This window comes from Benincasa hispida, chromosome 1 (assembly GCF_027475165.1).
Source record: "Benincasa hispida cultivar pf3 chromosome 1, pf3_genome.v1.1, whole genome shotgun sequence".
Taxonomy (NCBI): Eukaryota; Viridiplantae; Streptophyta; class Magnoliopsida; order Cucurbitales; family Cucurbitaceae; genus Benincasa; species Benincasa hispida.
The window spans coordinates 32,751,392-32,773,539 of NC_143478.1; the positions used below are offsets into that span (position 1 = coordinate 32,751,392).

A 22,148-nucleotide genomic window follows, 5' to 3' on the forward strand; every position below is an offset into this window, starting at 1 on the left:
ATCCCTTTATGACATTAGTTTATATACTAACCTTCTGAGCATTAAGATTCCACTAGATTGCTAAATTAAGTTTAGTTTAACTTAACAATATTTTTCTATAAACTCAACAAAGGAATTGCACAAGTTAAAGAGGTATAAAGCATAAGCATTAATCAAGTCATAAAGCCCCAGGGTATTCACATAACTGAACAACTTAGAAAATTTAGCTCATGATTAAGAACGAATGAATGGATTTCATTGGATCATAAATCATGATTACAAAATAAATGAATGAAAATAAGAAACAAATATTGAAGTGCATAAATGAACTAATTATATAGGAAAATACAATATAATGGTCCCTTGAAGCAATCTCCCACTCTCCTAATCTTTTCCTAGAGTGATTATCCTTTCTCAAGGATGAACCCTATCACTCCACACGTTTTTACAAAGTAGGGATGACCTAAAGCTCTCAAACTTCAAAGGACTTTCATTCTTGAAGTTCTATGATTAGGAAGGGTGAAAGTCCAAGGAGGGTTAAATTTTGTGGATGGGTTGTGGTTCGTTGGAAAGAGAAGTTTCCCATCCTTTTATAGGCCAAAATTGATTTAAGAACGACCAATTTTATATTCTGAGTGTTTACCTAGTATTTTAAGCAATGGATAACAACTTTGGTTGAGAAATAACAACTTGGATGAGTAGGCACAAATCTGAAAAATCAAAGTTATGTTGTCGCATCGTCTAGGCACATTAAACAATGTGGGTGTATTAAGACAGATTTCTGCAAAACAGTCAAAAACTTCAATAAAAGCCCATAAAATCAGTCCAAATCACTCTAAATCAATTTCAAACACTTGAAAAACATGTGTTTGCTCATTTTACTCAATTTAGGTCATCATGTGATCAAAATATCATATAAAGTTATACTTTGACTAAAGAAAAGTATCAAAATCATGCCCTTTGTGACATGAATGAGAATCGTGCCATCAACTTCTAGGGAGGAAGATCATACCAATTACCACTAAGTTACACTCACTCTAACATGACAAATTATAGTTGAATAATAAGTTGGACTACGCAAAAATAATGAACTAAGAAACTTTTAAGCAATTGAAATTGATACCATACAAAAAGTGAATATACATTTCTAATTCTTTTTTAGAAGGTATTGAATTAAATATGGAAGGTGAGAGAATCAAACCTCTCGTCTCAATTGATAGTATAAATATGATGCCACTTGAGTTTTTAACATAAATTTTTAATTTCTACCGCCCTAATGGTTATAAGGATAAAAAAAATGAAATTAAGAAGAGAGGTGAGGACGTTGAGACGACGTGAAAACTATTTGGGCGTACAAGTACGCGCTACTGCTTCACGTGAATTTTAAAAAACATGTTTTCTTTTTTTCTTTTTTTGAAAAAACAATAATTAATTTATGAGTTTCGTAAATTAAACAGAATTATAAATGAGAAGAAGTCCTATAAAGAAAATGAGATCACTATTGATTACGTATTATTCGATATTGTAAGAAAAAGGAAATATTTCCTTTTAAGTTAATCCCATAATTATTGATTTTGGAACGTTATTTTTTTATTTCAAACAGCTTGATTCTTCATCATCCCTTGCCTCTTTTTTTTTTTTTTTTTTTTTTCCAACCCTAAATATATTTGTCAATAACAATAACTGTCTTACCAACTCCTTTTTTATTTTTAGTAAAAATGTTATAATAACTTTTAAATTAGTGACTATTAATTTTGACTTTACAAATTTGATTCGAATGGAACTTTCAAATAAGTCCATAATTTTTTCTCCCTTTATGAAGCTACAATTTTATATGAAATTTGAGTAAAATTTTGCAAGCGGATCAAAATAATTGTTGAAATCTCATTTTTAATGGTCTATTATTATTATTTCTACCAAGCTATATATGCAAATGTTTTATAAAAACGTAAGCGAGGTTTTATTTATTTATTTATTTTTTTTTTTTTTGAGATAAAACATAAGTAAGCGGCTAGAATAGAAAAGAAACATATTTTTCTTAAAAAATATATAAATTTGACAACATAAATATATTTAAATACTATAAATTTAGTTAGAAGTAATTTATAATTTAGGAAAGTGACGCCCCGGTAGAGACAGAGATGGGTAGTCTCATCATTTTGAAATTTGAATATATATATATATATATATATAATTAAAAAGAAGTTAAAAAAAAAAGGAAATTTCGTTAAAAAAGGCCTGTGTATAATTAGATTTAATATAAAAAAGGATTTTGTTTTCCCGTTATTACGGTGGGGGATTAATGGGTAATTTAAGGAGTAAGTGAGGGGACAAAGTGTACTGTTTAACAGTGAAAGATATTTTATTTGTGCGTTAATATTTTTTTTAAAAAAAAAAGAAAGAAAAGAAAAGAAAAATTAATTTAAATTTTATTTAAAAAGGAGTCAAAAATTTTGACCGATTAATTAAACAACTGGACCGGGTGGCGGGTATCTTGGGGGTCACGTGACTGGCACCACGAAACTCGAGATGACTCACTTGCTGAGTCACCACCCTATATGATGTTGTCCAATTGGGCCGTGTCTCTTTCTGGGGCCCACTTATTACTTACGTGTCACAACCTCCGTCGACCATTGAGATGCGGCGGCCGGGACTGTGTAATCACCGGAATCTTTCCCTCCCTTCTTAACCGACCTACACTCCCATTTTACCTTTTTACCCTTTCTTCTCCTATCTTATTTCACTTCACCCTTCACCCACACCCACCCCACCTCCGGTCAAAATAATTAGTGGAAGAAGAAATCCCACTCCTTTTAGCAAACACCCTGCCATTTTTCAAATCATAATACCTACTTTACCCCTTTATTTCACGTAATCCTTCTAAAATTTTCTATCAAAACAAGTGTGACTCAACTATTATACTTAAAAAAAAATGAATAATTTCTTCTAATTCAAAATAGTAACTATGTTAAAAATTGTTCGATGAGATTTGCTTATAATAATCCTATGAAATTGATAGTGATTTCAAATCATGGATTGAAAATTATAAAGATAAGAGATTAAAGTAATGTGAATTATGATCGAGGTTATTTAGATGGGTAAAAATAAATTTAATATTATATTAGATTAGATGATGATGATGAGTGAGTTATGGAAAAGATTTATAATGGAAAAAATAGGGTAAAAAGAATACGGTGGGAATGGGAATGGGAATAAAGGGGTTAGAAATGTAGAGTTGCCAAATTGGGGTGTTGGGATCCTATAAAACAGGGATTTCAGTGTGTTTGGATTCCATTGCTATGGTGGTTTTATGAGAATGAGATATCACTTTCTTTTCCTTCTGCCCAACACTCTAACAGTAACAGTACTTTCCCTTTCTCTCTCTCTTTCTCAATAAATACTCATACAATCCTTCTTCTTCTTCACAAACTCTCACACTCCCAAAAACTCTTCTTCTTCATCATCCCCTTAAACCCTTCTCAGATTTCCACCAGAAAATAATCCCACCCATTCTCATCAGCCCTACACAACAGGACTGAAAAAGAGTCGGAGCAAGCGTGTTCCTCACTGTGGCGTTTTTGGTTTTCTTTTTCCTCAGTGTGAATCCAAAATACGAAAAACTGTCTGTTTTTTTGACTTACCCTTTTCACTATTTTCCTCCTTCTATATCATTCTATAAAATCCCCATTGATTCCAGAGTTTGATGCTGAATCTGCCATGGAGGATACTCTGTTTTCCCCTGTTAAATTCACAGAGCACCGTAACTTCACCAACAAATTTTCCGCCAAAAAGCATCACCACTCCGAAAGTAGAGTCGTACGGATTTCGGTAACGGACCCTGATGCCACGGATTCGTCCAGCGATGAAGATGATTATTTCGAGAGACAGAGAGTGAAGAAATACATCAATGAGATCAAAATCCAAAGTGGCTGTCGAAATAATCTTTTACCCAGTTGTCGGAAGAGGCCTGCCGGTGAGCGTTCTGACTTCCAGCGCCAGGGGAAGGTGGCTCCTCCTATGAATGGGAAGAAATTTCGTGGTGTACGGCAGCGGCCGTGGGGAAAATGGGCGGCGGAGATTAGGGATCCGGCTCGTCGTGTACGGCTCTGGCTTGGGACTTACGACACGGCGGAGGAAGCTGCGATGGTTTATGATAACGCTGCCATTCAGCTCCGTGGACCGGATGCTTTGACGAACTTTGCAACGCCTCCGCCGGTGTCGATGCCGGAGAAGGAAGTTGAGATGGCTAATATCCCCTCTGTTTCCGGTTCCTATTACGATTCCTGTGAAGAGTCTCACAATTTATCATCACCGACTTCGGTTCTCCACTTCAGAACGCCGTCGCCAGAAGAATCCGAAAAACCCCCAAAGTCAGACGAGGTGCAGAATCCGCCGGCGCCGTTCACCGATGATCAGTTTCACGAATGTCAAGGCGAAACTTCTTTCTCTGAGGAGTTCCACACCGAGTTCCCCAGATTCGACTATGACTTCAAATTTCCAAGCCCCGAATCACCGATCTTCTTGGACGACCAGCCGCTGTTCTTCGAAGACAGCATATGGAACGAAGATTTCAGTGAGATTTTCACTAATTTGCCTGAAGATTTTGGGTCGCCATTGTTGTCCTCTTCGATCAGCCAAGGAGGCGATGACTATTTCCAAGATATTTTGATGGGATCGGACCCTTTGGTGGTTCTGTAAGCAGCGGAGTACCGGGTGCCGGCGACGGCTGACCACCGCTGCCTCCACCGTTATGTCGGCGGAATTTTGTTTTCCATGTCGCATTTCTCAAAAAACGGCAATTTTTGCGACTTTAGCTTTTTTTTTTTTTTTTGGGTATACTTTTCCTTACCTATTTTACATATTCTGGGAAGTTGAGTGGACCAGTTTTGCTAGATATATTTATTCTTTTTTTTTTTTTAACATCCTTTTTTAATTTTAATCAAGGCAATAATTAGGCTTTGTCATTTAAGAGTGTATAATGTGGAAGAGCTTTGTATAATTATATATCTCCAATTTTCTCTCTTGTTTCATCTGTTTATAGCACAATTTAAATACATAACCTAAAAATAAAAATTACTAATTTTGTTCTCAAATAAACTAATTAGAACATGGATGAATGTGGCTAAAGAGTTAAAAGAATCTCTACCTTTCTTAAAGGGTCATTAAATAGTTGAAAGGAATTTAGATATTTGACGAGAATATATATTTCTTTTAAAATAATAGTAGTAACAATTTTCTTGTGCATGGAGACTGAAGATGTTTGAGGTCAAAAATATAAAAATGATGTATGATAAATAAATAAATAATATTGGAATTGGAAAGGAAATAAATGGGGGATTAGTTTAAAATAATTTGGTGTGATTAGGAGTGATTAATGGTAATCCACCAAGTGTCAATGATAGAGGAAGAAAATGTCAACTTAGACAAAGTGGCTGTCTTCCTCTTTCTCTATGTCATTTTTCATCATTTTTCAAATCTTCTTTTTTTGAGCTATTTTTGTTTAAAAAAATGTAACGCTATTTTAAAATCACAATTTAAATACACACTTAATTTTGGTAACTTCATGTTTATATGGAAATCTCTCTCTCCGTATATTTGAGATTCTCTCTCAATATTTGAATTTTAAATGGGTGGTACTTAAATGTTTGAAACCGTTAGTTGAAATTATGTTTGAGAGTAATTATAAATTTGAACCACTTTTTCAATTTTAAAATTATTTTCAAACACATCTTTAATAGTATGAAAATTATTTGGAGTGATTAAAATTGTATTTGACTGTCATTTTAAAGCTGCGTTTGGATTGATTTTCCAAGTGTTTAATTTTAAAAGTAAATCAACACAGACACAAATATGGATACAAGATACGAATATGATAAGATATAAAAATACGTCAATTTCTAAAAAAACTAAAATATAAGTAGGTTATATATATGTGTGTTTTATGATAATGTCCAATTAATTGCTATAAAACTTATTTTAAGTTAGATTAAAATAGATTTAAGAAGAGAGTGAAAACTAAAAAAAAAAAATTATCATGGAGTTGTGGTTAAGCGACTGGGTAGACAATAGGGAAGGAGATGAAGATCGAAGAATGAATTTGAGGATGAGGAGGGAGGAGGTGTGAATCATGATTTAGATAGTAAGAGATAAGAGAATAACGAAGTTTTAATTATCTTTAGGGTTTTTCTTTTTATTATTTTATTTTAATCTATTTTGTTTTGAATTGCTAGATTTAAGTGGACTTTTAAATAAATAGACTGTGGGTTGAGCTGCTTAAATATGAAAAAAGGAATGCACAATGTATCCCCTTATATGGAATACACGTATCTGAAAATTAGAAAAATTTTAAAAAATCTGATATTTCAAATCATGTATTGGACATGTATCTATCACATATCTAGACGTATCATTATCAGATATATATCAGATATTGGTTCTCTACACAATTAGAAGTATATGTGTGCTTTCTATTTGACAATCATTCAAAATAACCTTTTAAGTATATTTTCACTAGATTTTATAAAAAAAAGTAGATAAAAATGATTTTTTTAATCCAAACAAATCTTAAATATGACAAAAGCGATTCTGATGGTTTCAAAACCACTCACAAACATATAATTATAACCGATGTGTTTGATGATCGTAATATTTTCAATAATTATACATTTTTCTCTAATAACTTCTTTCGTCGTTTAAAAACAGTACCAATAACTTTTTTAGGAAAGATTTTTAAAATATGTGATCTTCAGTTTAAAAGAAAAAAAGATTACGAATAAACTAGAACATAAATTTGAAAATAAATTCACGCAAGGAAAATATTATTTTGAGGATGACATAAATACTATATACATATTTTTTTAGGGAAAAAAATGAAAACTGGCATAATTATATTAATTTATAGTCAAAGTTAAATGTGAATTATTTCTTCGAATTTTCAAAGGAGGGAAATACCATAAATATGAACAATGCTCACGTGCACACAGCACGCACAATGATTTTGTGAGGCCATAATTGTAATTAACAAATTTTTGAAACAAAATTGAAAGTATTTAAATTTAATGAATGTTTATATTAATAATTGTATTTTAGAATCAATGTTGTGTGTGTGAGAGGGAGAGACCATCCCATGGGACAACTTCTGTCCTTCCAATTTTGCTTCAATATTACTCAAAAGAAAATCTTAGATTTTTTTTTCCCTTTTCTAAATAAAACATAAAATAACATTATGCCCCCACTCTATTAATCATTATGTCTAAGATTTTCTCTCTTTGTGTACTTTTTTTAAATAAAAAAAATAAACTATACATATTTTTATATTACACAAATACTAAAATTTTACAAATATATTGTAATACAATCCTTGTTCTATTCAAGTCAACATGAGCTTAGCTCAACACTAGTTAACATGACCGTCATTTTTAAAGGTCAAAAGTTCGATTCTCCCCCGCGGTCGCTATAGTCATGTTTTATTCAAATAATAATTAATTTCTTAATGTTTTAATTGGTTGTTAATAGTACATAGAGCTTTACTTCAAATTGAAGGGCTCCTATCCCACTTTATTTGAAGCCCACTTGAGAAATCTTAGCAAAAATGTGCCATTTATTTTATAGTAATCACTTAATCAAGGAAAAAGTGGAGGGGAAATTAAAAAAAGTGAACACCCTTTCCTTCTTTGAGTGAAACATAACTCAAATCCATTGTTTAAAAGAAAGGGTTCTAAATTGTGTTGGATTTTGTGGTTGTTAGTAAAAGTTATCTAATTTTTTTTGGGTTTTTAAGTTTGTATCTTGCTCTAAAGTTGTGTGTGAGAATCTATTTTAAGGCATATTTAAGTTTGCATGAGTTATTTATTATGTACTACTTTATCAAAAGTGAGATATTATGCAACCTAGTAATATTTAATAGAGGAATTATCTAATTTTTAAATATAATTGTTTGTGTATATATTCCTAGGTCCTATGATTATAATATCCAAAAAAAAAAATTCAACATATATAAGGCTGAGAAATTTGAATTAATTGAAGTATGTTTAATTGACATTCTATTCTTTCTTATTATTAAAGTAAGGAGTTTGATGATTTTATAAATGTAAAGATTTAATAAACATAATTTTATATGTAAGTTTTTGATAAGTAATAATTAAATTGATTTAATTATTAATTTTGTTATTTTCTATTTTCGTACACAAATTGGTGTGGTATAAAAAATTTCTGCCTTTACCTCCTTCTGCTTTATATATTTATATGAAAAAAGGACATTAAATTTAAAGATGAACGAAAAGCAAATAGTACAATATTTGATTATTTAGCGCTTCATCTTCTGACATTTATTTATTTAAAAATATAAAAAAAAAATTGAGATGAATTTAAATGAAAAGCAAATATAAACCCAAAAATAATTTTCATCCTGAAGAGAATTTATGATCTCATTCAATACATAGTATGTTCAAATTAATAACATTCATCCCATCACACAAAAGTTTTGAAATTGCCTTTTATTTTTGGTATAAATTTATGGATGCATTTACATTGTTGCTTTTATTTTTTGCTGGTACATCTTTTATATTCAATAAATAATTGACTTATTGAGCACACCAATATTCAATATTCTGTCTTCTGTTATTATTATTACAATCCACCCAATTAATAATATTCTCAAAAATATTTATATATCTCTATTGAAAATATTGCAATTTAAGGATGGTATGAACTAAAACCAAATTGAGTTTAATCCATCAATAATTGATGTTCGAAATCAATATTCTTTTTTAAGATTGAAGGTGCGATTTCCTATTTTCACAAGACATAATTTTTTAAAAAAAAATTTGAGTAGTATAATTGCGAGAACGAGAGATCAAACCTTCGATTTCGAGAGAAAAAGATCATATAAATTATCGTTGAGCTAAACTCACTTTGTCACAGGGAGAGATAACGAGATTAACTCCTTTTCTTATTTTAAAAATCTTCTCTTATCCATTAGCGATCATTATTTAGCCAATTTCAATACAAATTAAGTTTAAGGGACTCCATTAAAGATTTACTAAAAGTACAATAGCTAAAATTAGATATTTGATAGTATAGTAATTTAAATTAAACAAATCGCAAAGTATAGGGATCAAAATAATATTTCAAACTAAATTTTAATTAAATGATAAATGATAAGTATTTTTTTCTTAAAAAAGAAGAAAGTATTTATAATTTTACCTTATAATTTGAGAGAAAAAAAAACTGATACGTTTAAATTAAAATATGTGAGTTAAAATATAATTTAACTTAACTTTGTTTATTCTATTTCGCGTGATATATAAAAAAAAAAAATTGATAGAAAATTCAATTAAAGACATTGATTTTTCTACTCAACTCCATAGTCCATAGGATATATTCAAGCGTCAAATTCAATATACCAATTCCATATTTAATTAGATGAAATAAACAAATATAATACTAAATTCGAGGACAAAATTTATTAAATATGACAAAATTAAAACAATACCTCTAATCTTGATAAAAAAAAAAAAAAAAAACTTAGACAGAGAAAGAGAGGAGAGAGAGTGGAGGAAACCTAAGAAAGTGATTAGGTAGGCATTGCCAAAAATAAAGAGGCCTTTGGAAAATGATGACAATATGATTGCAAAATAATTTATTTATTTTTATTTTTCTTATGAGACAAATTGAATTAATACAATTAATTAAAAAAAAAACATTTTCATATGATCATTGTTGCTACCTTGTGTGTCTCATCTCATCAGCTTGCCCCCTTCACGTGAGGGTATTAATTAATCAAAATTTCATTTAATTTTGTACTTAATTAATTAACTAACTAAGTTTATATTTTAGGTTATTATTATTTTTATGATCTCTTCCATTTGAATGATTAGTCAAAGTTTGCAATCGACGATTTATGACATGCTAGTTGTGGTTATAATTATTAACCCTTCAATCTATACTTTTAGATAATAATGAAAATCTACACCTTTTCTTTCCCTTTATATACTTTTATTTAATTAATTACTTTTTATAAAAAAAATTGATTATATATATATATATTTTTAATTAATATATCATTCAGTAGATTTAATGAGGTTGTTTATGTCCTTTTGTTAATTTTACTATAATGTTTTAAAAGTGTTTAAAAGCTTCGATTTTCTTCTCCCATGTTTTTGGACTTTTTCAATTGAATTTATCCTTTTAATAATACCATGAAAACTGAATAATGAAACTTCGACATTTCATTTTAAAAAATAGGTTATTTACAACTTACAAGTATAATCCTCTATTTATTGTTAATATATATGTAAATTTTTTAACGAATTTTGGCCTAACAGAATAAAAGTCAAAATTAAGATATTAGGATTTGATCTAGCTTGTTAGGGATCAGGAAACTTATATTCTAATCCTAGTAGAGTTAAGATAAAATCTTATATCAAATCCCTTATAAATAGACTATCATAATTCATATCTAATAACTTTGGATTTCTTTTCTATTATTTAGTTCTCTTACTGACTTAGTATCGGAACAATTTTTCTTTGTTTTACAGGTTCTCTCTACTCCAAATTATAAATTTACTCCTATTGTCAAATGGAAGTTAGATGATTTTCTCGAAGCCACAATTTGACATCAACATATCTATTATGTTCAATTTTATATTCGATAGGTTCATAAATTTTTAAAAAATGCCTAATACAAAAACTCAAGGAATTATTATATAAAAAGAAAAACTTAGAAACTTATTAAACAACTCATTAAACACAAAAATAAAAATTTTAAAAACCTGCTTGAAATTTATAAAGTTCAAAGACTTATTTGATGTAAATTTAAAAGTTTAGACACTAACTTATCATTTAACCTACAAAATATCATCTTATGCAAAATAATATTAATATTTAATAGATTTAAATACTATTTTGGTCCTTATACCTTTAGTTTTTGTTCATTTTGGTTCCTCTACTTTCAAAATGACCATTTTGCTCCCTATACTTTCAATTTTGGTTCATTTTGATATTTGTACTTTCAACTTTGATTTATTTTAGTCTTTGAACTTTTTAAAAAAAGACAATTTTTATCCTTTAAAAGTAAAAATGAAGGGACCAAAATGACAATGTTTTAAAAGTATAAGATCAAAATGAACCAACGTTAAAAGTATAAGGACTAAAATGAATATTTTTAAAGTATAAGGATTAAAATGGACAAAAGTTGAGATCAAAATAAATATTTTAAAAATATAAGGACCAAAATAAATCAAAACTAAAAATATAGAGACAAAAATAATATTTAAACCTGTTAAACAACAATCCTGTCCTAGCCTGGATTTGAAAGCCAACAAACTATACGTAGCTTGATTTTCCTTTTTCTTTTTTTGAAAAAAACAGTACTTGAATGAGATATTATCACATGACACTGCCTATCTTTCTATAATAAAATTAAAAGACGTAGCTACCTAAATAAAGTATTATCCAACTCAAATAAATAAATAAATAAAGTATTATCACAGAACACAAAAAATTATTGCATCAAATTTTTATTATGTAGTTTTAATGCATTTAGCTCAAAATTGATATTTTTCAAATATGGGGATGAAGAAAACTATTGTATATATTTCATTAATTCAAATTAAATAACATATTTAAATATAGTCTTGATTTATTTTATTAGAATGTAATTAACACTATAAGTAAGTTAAGAATTAGTATTCATAAAACCTAATTACTCCATAATTTTTGTCAAAAGAAAAAAAGAAGAGAAAAAATGCACAAACATCCAGTTATGGGTACAATTTAAATTTACACTCCCAATTACAATTCATTTATTACAATTAAAAGCATGATTCAATTATTACCAATTACAACAATGAAGGAATAACAGAATCATATTTATGGCAGCTAACTGTATTTTTCTTTTTTTCTTTTCTTTTCTTTTCTTTTCTTTTTTTTTTTTTTTTTTTTTTTGCCAATTTTTCATATCATAATATGGGGTGAAAAATATGAGTTTAATTAGGAATGTACTATGAATTTAACTGAAAATTGGAGTTAAAGATGTACCTAAAAAGAGTGGAGGAAGGACAAAACCACTGAGCTGTAAAGCCAAAAAAAAACTCAAATTAAAAAAAAAAAAAAAAAAAACCCTTTTTCAAATCAGCATAGAACAGAGCCTAAATTTTTTCTGCATCCACTTATCATTTGCCAACCATGCCTGAGCCAGACAATCTTTTTGGCTGTGTGTCATTTTGTCAAAGAACAATGCCAAAAATTATGCATTTTTTCAATTTCTTGGATTTTCCAACTGTGAAATTTCTGGTATTTTATTCGATGAGTATTACAAAGTATGAAATGGGTACATATACACAAAGTAAAGACATTAAAGATTCTAAATTAGCCTAAATTAAGGAGTATAATATGTTAATTTACAAAGTACGATATGTATATATAGTAACATCCTCCCTCAAACTCAAGGTGGTATAGTAGAGACCAATTTGAGTTTGTGAACCAACTGAGTGAAACGTCTAGCTAGGTGACAATGCTTTGTTGAAGATATCAGTAGGTTGTTCTGTAGTGAAGACGAATCGTAGGAGGAGAGTGTTGCCCAGAGATGATCACGAATGAAGTGACAATCATTTTCAATGTGTTTGATGCGTTCAAGTAATACATCATTCTGAGCAATCTGGATAGCACTATGATTGTGACAATGAAGTAGAGTAGTAGACTGCTGAGGATCACCTATATCCACAAGAAGTCAATGAAGCCATAGTAACTGAGAAGTAACATCGACAAGAGCATGGTATTCAAATACTATGCTGAAACGAGAAACTACAATTTGTTTCTTACTTCACCAAGATTAAATGAGAGAATCTCCTAAGTAAAAGCAATAACCTGTGTGGTGGAGCGTCAGTAAGTAGGATCATTAACCCAATCAGCATCAAAGTAACCAGATAACACTGAAGATGATTGGGAAGAAAACTGAAGTCATGGCCAAGAGTATCTTTGACATATCAGAGAATGTGAAGAATACAGTCAAATGTATAGATTTAGGAGCGCCGCCATGAATTGACTAACAATGTGAATAACATATGCAATATCTAGACGAGTCACAATAAGGTAAATAAGACTACCAACCAGTTGCTGACAAAGAGTGGCATCTTCAAGAGGAACATCGTCAAATGGAGTCAAGTGGCCATTTAGATCTAGTGGTGTTGACGATGTGGCTGGATCAGTAATGTCAGATCAAGCGAGAAGATCAGAAGCGTATTTAGCTTGAGACAAGTAGTAACCATCAGAGCGAGATGAGACCTCAAGGCCAAGGAAGTAGCTAAGTGGCCCTAAGTCTTTCATCTCAAAGTGTTTCTCAAGTTAACTTTGCAAGTCAGATTTAGCCTGAGGATCATCACCTGTAATGATAATATCATCACATAGAGAACGAGAAGAATAATATCATTAGGAGTTTGGCATGTAAAAATAGTTGTAACATGGGGACTGGAAGTAAACCCAAGTTGAATGATGGTGGAACTGAATATGGAAAACTATGCTCGTGGAGCTTGTTTCAGACTCTATAAGGCTCGATAGAGAAGACATACTTTCAAAGGTAGGGGAATCGTGCCAGACGGAGGTTTCATATACACCTTTTCAGATAGAGCGCCATTGAAAAATGCATTTTAACATCCATATGCAGAAGGGGCCATTGTTTGGCAGTTGCAACAACTAAAATACTACGAACAAATGTCATTCAAGCTACTGGAGAAAATTCCTCTCCATAGTCAATGCCATATTCTTAAGAATAACCTTTTGCAACAAGTCAAGCCTTATAACGTTCAATGGAGCCATCAGAATGTGTTGTGATTTTATAAATGCATTTACGACCAATAGGTCTTTTGCTCGGGGGAAGATCAACGTAATCCCAAGTACGAGTCCTTTTTAACACTTGGAGTTCCTCGTCCATTGCCTGCTGCCAGAGAGGGTTAGTGCTGGCCTCATGATAAGATGATGGTTCAACTAAAAACTAAATAGTGGAAAAATAATAGTCTTGAAGATGATGGGGAGGTTGACTTACCCAAGTGGAGCGACGAACGGGAATGACAGATGTAAGTTGAGATTCAGTAGCTGAGACAAATGTTGATGTCAAGAGAGTAGGAAAAAGGGTAGATTAAGCAAATTGAGGGGTGGGTGTGAGTTTAGATGAGGAAAGATGAGGGTGGGTAAGTTAAGTTCAGGTAAAAGGATATTGGAGGGATCAATAAAGAAAAGTTGTGAACTAGACAGAGAGGAATGGAAGAAGAAGATACTAAAAAACATACGATGCTCCCAGAAAATATCATGATGGAAAATATGTAACTGTTTAAAGATGGGATCTTAACAACGAAAACCTTTATGTTCAGTTTCATAGCTAAGGAAACAACATAAACGGGCACGAGGTCAAGTTTGGTATGCTCATGAGGGTGTAGAAGAACAAAACAAGTACAACAAGAAACTTTAAGGTAAGAGTAAAAAGGAGAAAACACGTGGAGATGTTCAAAAGAGAGATGTTTTGAATGACAAAGGAAGGAAGGCGATTGATGACATAAAGAGAAGTGAAAGTAGCTTCACCCCAAAACTTTTCAGAACAAGAATCAAAGAGAAGTTGGGCATGGACATAATTTAAAATATGACGATGTTTGCATGTGCTCGACCATTTTGTTGAGAGGTGTGAGGGCATGGGCGTTGAGTAAGAGTGCCTTGTTGGCCGATAAAAGATAGAAGAATTGAGTTCTTATACTCCATTGCATTATTTGTACGAAGGACTTTTATGGTTCGAGAGAATTGTGTTTCAACCATATTGGCAAAATGAATGTAAACTTGGGATGAGGTAGAACGACTTTTCAGAAAATATATCAAAGTAAATCGAGAATAATCATCAATGAATAAAATGGAATATCGATAGCCATTAACAGTGGGAATGGGAGCAGGATCACAAATATCAGAATGAATTTAGCCAAAAGGTATATCACAAAAAGATGATGAATGAGGAAAAGATAAAGCAGGCTGTTTCACAAGTTTTCAATTTAAATAGTCAAAGGAAGCAAATTTAGAAATATTATTTAAATTTCCAATATAAACTAACTTGCGAAGTTTTTCAGAGGAAGCATGACCAAAGCGGAGGTGCCATAGACATATAGCAAAGCAGTGACTATCTTGAGAAACAGAAAGCTGAAGAGAATTTAGATTAAACAATCAACTATTTGTCCCGTCTACTGATCCTGAACCTGACAACCTCAAACAATTAAACTAGTATCACATACTTGACCAATAGAGGCAAGATTAAAATTCATGGGAACATGATAGGTATTTAAAATATTTAAGGTTGGACTAGCAAGAGTACCAATACGGAAAATAGACATGAGATTTCCATTAGCAACATAAATGGAGGGCAGAGATGGAGTAGGAGTAAGGGAAGACATCAGTGAAATATCAGAGGTATATAATTACAACAAGTAGAATCAAAAGCCAAGAATTGCCTGATTTAGCTGCAAGGGATGAGGAATTTGAGAAAATCATGTTTTCTAATAAGTCTAAGATGTTATTAATTAGAAACATAAGAGGAGAATGATCATTAGAGGAGAAGACAACGTCAACCACAAATCATGAACTGACATTAGATAAGTTCCATGGTTTGGTGGATTTATCTAGAGGGCGAGGTGGTCGAGTAGGATAATTGTCCAAAATGTGACCACATTTGTGATAATACCTATACTTAGTTGTAGGACAATTAATAAATTGAGAACCATGTAGTACACATATTTTGTAGGATAGTGACTCATAATATTTCACCATAATTAAACAGCAAAAACAGAGGCTGAAACCCACAAGTGAAAACCACAGAACCAATTGAATAATTGAAACAAATTGATTAAACCAAATTGTACTGAAAATGAACCAAATGAGTTGGCTGAACCAAGAATTGGATTGAAGTTCTCGCGTGGCAAAAGAGAGACTCATGGAGTTCTCGGGTGGATATATGGCAAAAACGGTGATCAATGGCTGAATTTGTAGCAGATCTGGATGGTGCTCGACTTGGGTGCACTGATTTTAGGTTGACAGTGCACGAAATTGTACGTAGGCTGGATGGATTTGGTTGCGGATGGCCGGATTTAGGCATCTGTGTGTGTAAGTGGTTTCGGGGCGGTGTAGATCTAAGTGAAGGAACTCTTATTCAAGAGTACCTACGAGCGGAAGTGGATCTTTCCAATTCATTGTGACAAAATTACCACATATACATTCTTTTCATAATGCTAAAGGGATCAAGAAATCATACCAAATGAAGATTTCTTCTTCACAACGAGTCGAAGCCCAACTGTCTACTTTGAACAGTCACCACTCGGACAGAAGGAAACGGAGAAGACAACACCACTCAAAGCCCTTAGTATTCTTGGAGTGAAAATCCAAAGTGTGGGCTTTGTTCAGATTTGGTAGAGGGAAGGAGGAAGAGAGACCGTACACAACGATCAAGCAAGTGGGAGATGCGGTCATCTATCGCATAGACAATATGCTTGATCGTTTAAGTGAAGTATACGATCGTGTAGTAAAAGTAAGCGATTGTCTAAACGATCGTGTAGGAAAAGGGTGAGCGATCGTCCAAATGATCGTATAGGAAAAACTAAGCGATCGTCTTTACGATCGTTTAGTAAATATCGGGAGTTAAATGATCGCTTAGGAAAAAGGTAAACAATTGTTTAGATAATAGAGCGCGAGGGTGTAATTGGTATGCGATCGCTTAGCAATATCGTATATGTAAGCGATCGTGCAGTCACTGTCGTATAGACACTGATTTTCTAAACGATGAGACTATCTTTTTCACAATATCCGCGCACGCCGAGATCAACACACCGTCTGCTATTTATAATGCACTCATCCATTATTTAGAATAGAAGAGGCGCCTTCCCATTTCCTTTATAACCGTCCAATGAATGTGATCTTATCATATTCATAACTTATAAATTAATATCATATACTAATTATAATATTTTTCCTCTACTAGATATAGATAATATTTATATCCAATTTCCTCCAAATTAATGTATCTCATATATAAAGTTAATTATATCATATTTAATTAACTTGTTCAATTATATCATATATAATTGAACTCCCCCTTGTCAATTTGAACATTTCAAATTGACCCAAAAACTGACTCTTAATTTGTATCCAAGCTATCAAAAGGACCTTATGCACCTATGGCTCGAAACTCTAATGGTACGTGAATAGCTGACTAAACTCTTTAGTCACGATATCTACCCTCTGTTAATTGCCAGACATTCCACTAAAGATCGACAGTTAAACTCTTCTTGTCATAGATATATTTCTATGTCCATTGGATATAACCAATCATTAGTACGATGATCCTTCACAAATACTCGTAATTAGAACATATCAATTTACCGTTTTAACCCTGAAATTACATATTTCTCTTTAAGTACCACTGATCCCTCTAATGAACAATACAACATAGTTCTACTATGTGTGAACACCTCTTGGGCCATGAGAAGGTGCGTGGCGTCACATCGTTCAAGCTCTGGAATCAGTCATTAAGGGAGCTATTTATCTACTTACCCCTGCCTCGGGGAAGGAGTGAATTCCATCTTGTGTAGCTAAGTTCCCAGCTCTTAAATCAGACGAATCCCTAAAATGGAAGGTTTGATTCGGCGTTCTGGCTACTCCACCCATGCAAATCAAAGGACCGCCCTCAATAGCAGGAGTTCCCATCTCACTCAGGATTGAGGTCATGTTACCTATGGTCAGCCTAGTGAAGTGAAGTATTAGTCATGAATGGTGTTATATGAAAAGACATTAACACTTCGAGGTCAGGTCTTATACAAACTTTTTGTATAGGATGCCCCTGCTCGCATGTCCCCTACACGAATGATCAGGATCAGACCATTTGTGACAAGTCACAACACTTGTGACCATTCTACAAAGCGGGCCGCATTCGTAGTGTTACTAGGATAAGGTTTCCCTCCTATATCCATATACTACAGATAATTTTGGTTATCACTTAAGACATGAGGCACTTGTATGTCACCACATACATACTTAAGTTACATACAGATAACCAGGGATATTAAGTTTATTGGTTTGTGGTAAAATAAAAAAATCTAAATGTGCAAAGTCAAGTAGTGAAGTAAATATCATTTATATTATACATCACAAGTGTTCGTACAAAGTTGTTTACAAACTACTGAACACGAGACTTTAGGGCACAAACCTCAACACTAAGGAGTTTCACTAAGAGGCACAAATAGAAACTTGAACAGAGGGTATCTTCTGGGCAGGATGCTGGCGAAAGTGGCGCAGATTGAGTGAGACGACAACAACTAGGTTAAAACTCAAGCTCTGGTACCATGTGAAATTTTTGGTATTTTATTCCGTGAATATTACGATGTATGAAATGAGTAAATATATACAAAGTAAAGATATGAAAGATTCTCAATTAGACTCAATTAAGGCATATAATCTGCTAATCTACAAAGTAAGATATGTATATATGGTGACATTAACAATTTACACTCTATCATATATATGTAAAAGAACCCTTTTCACCTAAGTGAAAGTTAATTTTTAATTTCATTCATCTTTAACAATGATATAGTGCTAAGATGGCAAGAATTCATAAATTAAAGTAGTTAGTAATCATAAAAAAAATAGAAACGTAGTATAAAATCAATTCAACACAAGAAGTAAAATTTTAAGATATATTTTATAATCCATGTTTAGATTAATGGACTCTTATGAATTAACTATTTTCTTTACTTTACATTGTTATTGGGATTCAAATCTATGATTCTTTGCTTATAAAATGTTAACGATTGGATAACATAACACATTAAACTTTTAGGTGGTTTGCATATATATATTTATATAAAAAGATTTTTGAATATAATATCTTAAACAGTGGTGTAATTAAAAAGATATTGAAATGTTTTGAATTTGTTATATGACATTTCAAATGACCAAGTACGGGAGTCTTTTTCTAGACTCTATTTTGGGTATATATTCTATTTAAGATTTAAGATGGATGTTATATATAATCCCTTAAAACTTTTACTCGCAAAATTATCTTTGTATTCTTTATTCTGTGGCTCCCAAGATGAAATATTTGTTCTCCATATTCATACAAATAGCTAACATATCATTGATGAATCACCTAAATTCGTATTTGTGGATTCATTTAAATTTTGATTCTTTGGTCAAATGAAGATATGTTTTTATGGGACGAGAAAATTATGTGAAGGGGATTCTTGAAAATGCAGACAAGTTGAAAATAAAAGAGGAGAGAGAAGGGAAATTGTTATTTGTTTGGTAGTTGTTTTGTGAATTAAAGAAGATTTTGTTGGGGAGTTTGTGAATGCAATATATGAACATTTAATTTCTCAACAACGATAACCCTTTTTCACTATATATAATTTTAAATTTTGTTGGTCCCCAAAGGTACGACTTAATTTCTATTCCACACACACTTTATACTATAGCTACCTACTCCTTTTTCAATGCATGCTAGGCTTATATTTGGCACGTGACTTCGTATGTATCTTAAGTTTGAGTTTATTATTGTATCGTTATTGGCTATATTTTTTCTTATCGACAAGATGATGAAAATGTTCCCTTATGTATGTTCATAACATTTAAAAATTTGTTTGAAAATATGTTCATTTTTTAATTAAGTATGTGCTACCTTATTGTCGGATTTTTTCTTTCTTGGTGGCAGAAAAGATCTTAGCATATATTTGTTTGCTTTTCAAAAGAAGTGGTAGTATTTATTTGCATTGTTTACCTCGACTAGGGTTGCCTTTTTTCATTATATATTTTGTTTAGTGTTATATTGAAGAGAAAGTGCGTGCAATCAAGCCTGTTAGATGTATTGGTAGAAATGATATGTGAACATCACTGTATGAGAGTTTGGCTATAGTCATTTAGACTAAGTTGCAATATTAACAACTCATAAATTTGTGCGAATTTAAGGGAGCTTCATTTGCGTTTGTATTGAAAAATTCTTTTAAAATATATATCTTCGTGTGGAGTTGAGTTTGCAAAGAAGGATTTCACAGCTAGGAGAGCCTAAGACAATCTGTTTTAAGTGATCTTCTTACAAGACAAGGAAAGATAGTGACTATATTGCTAAGAGGGAATCTAACACATAAGAGGAGTCTAAGTTGTTTACTAAAAGATAGGTTGTGTGTGAGTCACTGTAGAAATTTTTCAATAGATAAGTACTATACGTTGGTAATTACTTAGCTTTATATTAGTGAAGTCTCTTTTATTCGGACATACAACTTCCCAAATGTAGATGTTATTGTATAGAACTAGGTTTACCAAATCCTTGGTGTCTCTTTATATCTGTTTACTATTTATTTTGTAGATTTGTTATTCATCGTTTTTAAAATTTTGTATACAATAAACTTATATCCTATACGTGATCTTAGATCTTAGATAAACGTATAAACTCCATTTTAATTTACCTAACTTAATACACAATGAATTCATCTATTTATTTCTAAACAAAAATTATGCATGCGTATTAAAAATAATTTCTTATTCAAACTTAACCGATGGATATTTTCTCAATTTTTTACATACTAAGTTGACTGACCTTATAAACATAATTTGAATCCACTAACTTCATCTAATTTAGTTAATTCTCTCTTTTCGGTTGGACTTACATCTAAAATTTAAGTAGCCTTGTGAAACTTAGTTTTAGTTCACACTTGTTTTATAGCAAACACAATGACACCAAACAAAAACATAAGTTAATAATATTAAGATAATTGCAATTGGTATCATTTTTAAGAATAATAACCAAGTGTATAATATCATTTAAAAAAATTACAAATATAGTCAAGTCTTCAGCGATAGACTTCTATCATTGATATGGTCTATCACTCCTACCAATAATATGATTTATCTAATTTGGTCATATTTGTAATTTTTTTTACATTATGTTATATCTGTTAATATTTTGGGTCTAATGTGTATATTTGCAAGTGTTCCATAACATTAATATATCAAATGCAACCACATTATTTCTCAAGTCCAAGAATTAGCTACACAAATATAAAATTCACATAAATATACTAGTACATATAAATAACTTGTGGTTTTAAAGTGACATACCTATACTCACAAGTCCAATCTAGGTTACGGTAAATAATGAAAAAATAAGCCAATCTAGGCTTATCACATAGTACTTAACTTTACCTAATCACAAAATCCGATGTTTCTTTTATATATATAATTAATTTGTAATATTGATCGAATAGTCCATATTACATTAACTTATCATTTAAAATTATTATGTTCATTGTATTTATTTCTATCGAGATATCAATATTTATATTGTTCATAGATTTGACATAAACATGAATGATGAATTAACATATCTATCCTATCGTAAAAAATCATGAAACATTAAAAATCAGTAACAGAATATAACTAATATGGATATAATATATATAATAAATATTTAAACTTGTTTAAAAAGTATAGAATGTCTATATACTCATTTAAATATATATTTTGATTTTTTTTGTTTTTATAATTTTTTTCATAAATCTTCATCAAACATTGACATTTTGCCAATATTTTTATCAACATTTTTGTAAAATTGAAATTTCAACATTTCTATTAATGTTTGACATTTTGAATGATAATCAAATGAATTTTGTGTGTTATTGAAATTCAAATATTTTGACATAAAAGGACAAACGGGGTGTGCAACACAATTTAATCTATTTTGATGCTATTCTCAAAATCATCAAATTAAACCCAACAAGACAATTCTAAACAATATTCTCCCCCATTGAAAATTGAGTAAATATTTTTTGTTTTTATTTTTAGTTAAAAAACATGTTAATGAAAAATTCAAATATCTAACCTCTTAATTAAGAACATATATTTTAATTAGTTCAATTAATTGATTATTTTTTATTTCAATAAAAAAAATAATTTGAGCAAATACCAATTTAAACTCTTTAGCCTTGAGAGCATTGTATCAATCTAACCCATGACCTAATAATTATATCAATTTAAATTCTAACATGAAACTTATAATTTGAGTCCATAAAACTTCTAAATGTATACAAGCTAATCAATGTAGACATTTCACTACGATAACCTTTTAAAAGCAATCATGCATTGATTTTCAATGTGTGTAG

The 22,148-nt window shown here is 31.0% G+C and overlaps 1 protein-coding gene across 1 annotated transcript; it reads left to right on the top strand.

Moving 5' to 3' along the window:
* Nucleotides 1-3,185: 3,185 nt before the first annotated feature.
* On the top strand, nucleotides 3,186-5,002 carry LOC120087262 (ethylene-responsive transcription factor CRF4-like). The gene has a single exon (XM_039044208.2). It carries the CDS (start codon nucleotides 3,697-3,699, stop codon nucleotides 4,675-4,677), a length of 981 nt encoding a protein of 326 aa, XP_038900136.1. The 5' UTR covers nucleotides 3,186-3,696; the 3' UTR covers nucleotides 4,678-5,002.
* Nucleotides 5,003-22,148: the final 17,146 nt, after the last annotated feature.

Excerpts from the sequence above, each read along its gene's own strand:
- LOC120087262 (XM_039044208.2), top strand. The coding sequence starts at position 3,697 with ATGGAGGATACTCTGTTTTCCCCTGTTAAATTCACAGAGCACCGTAAC.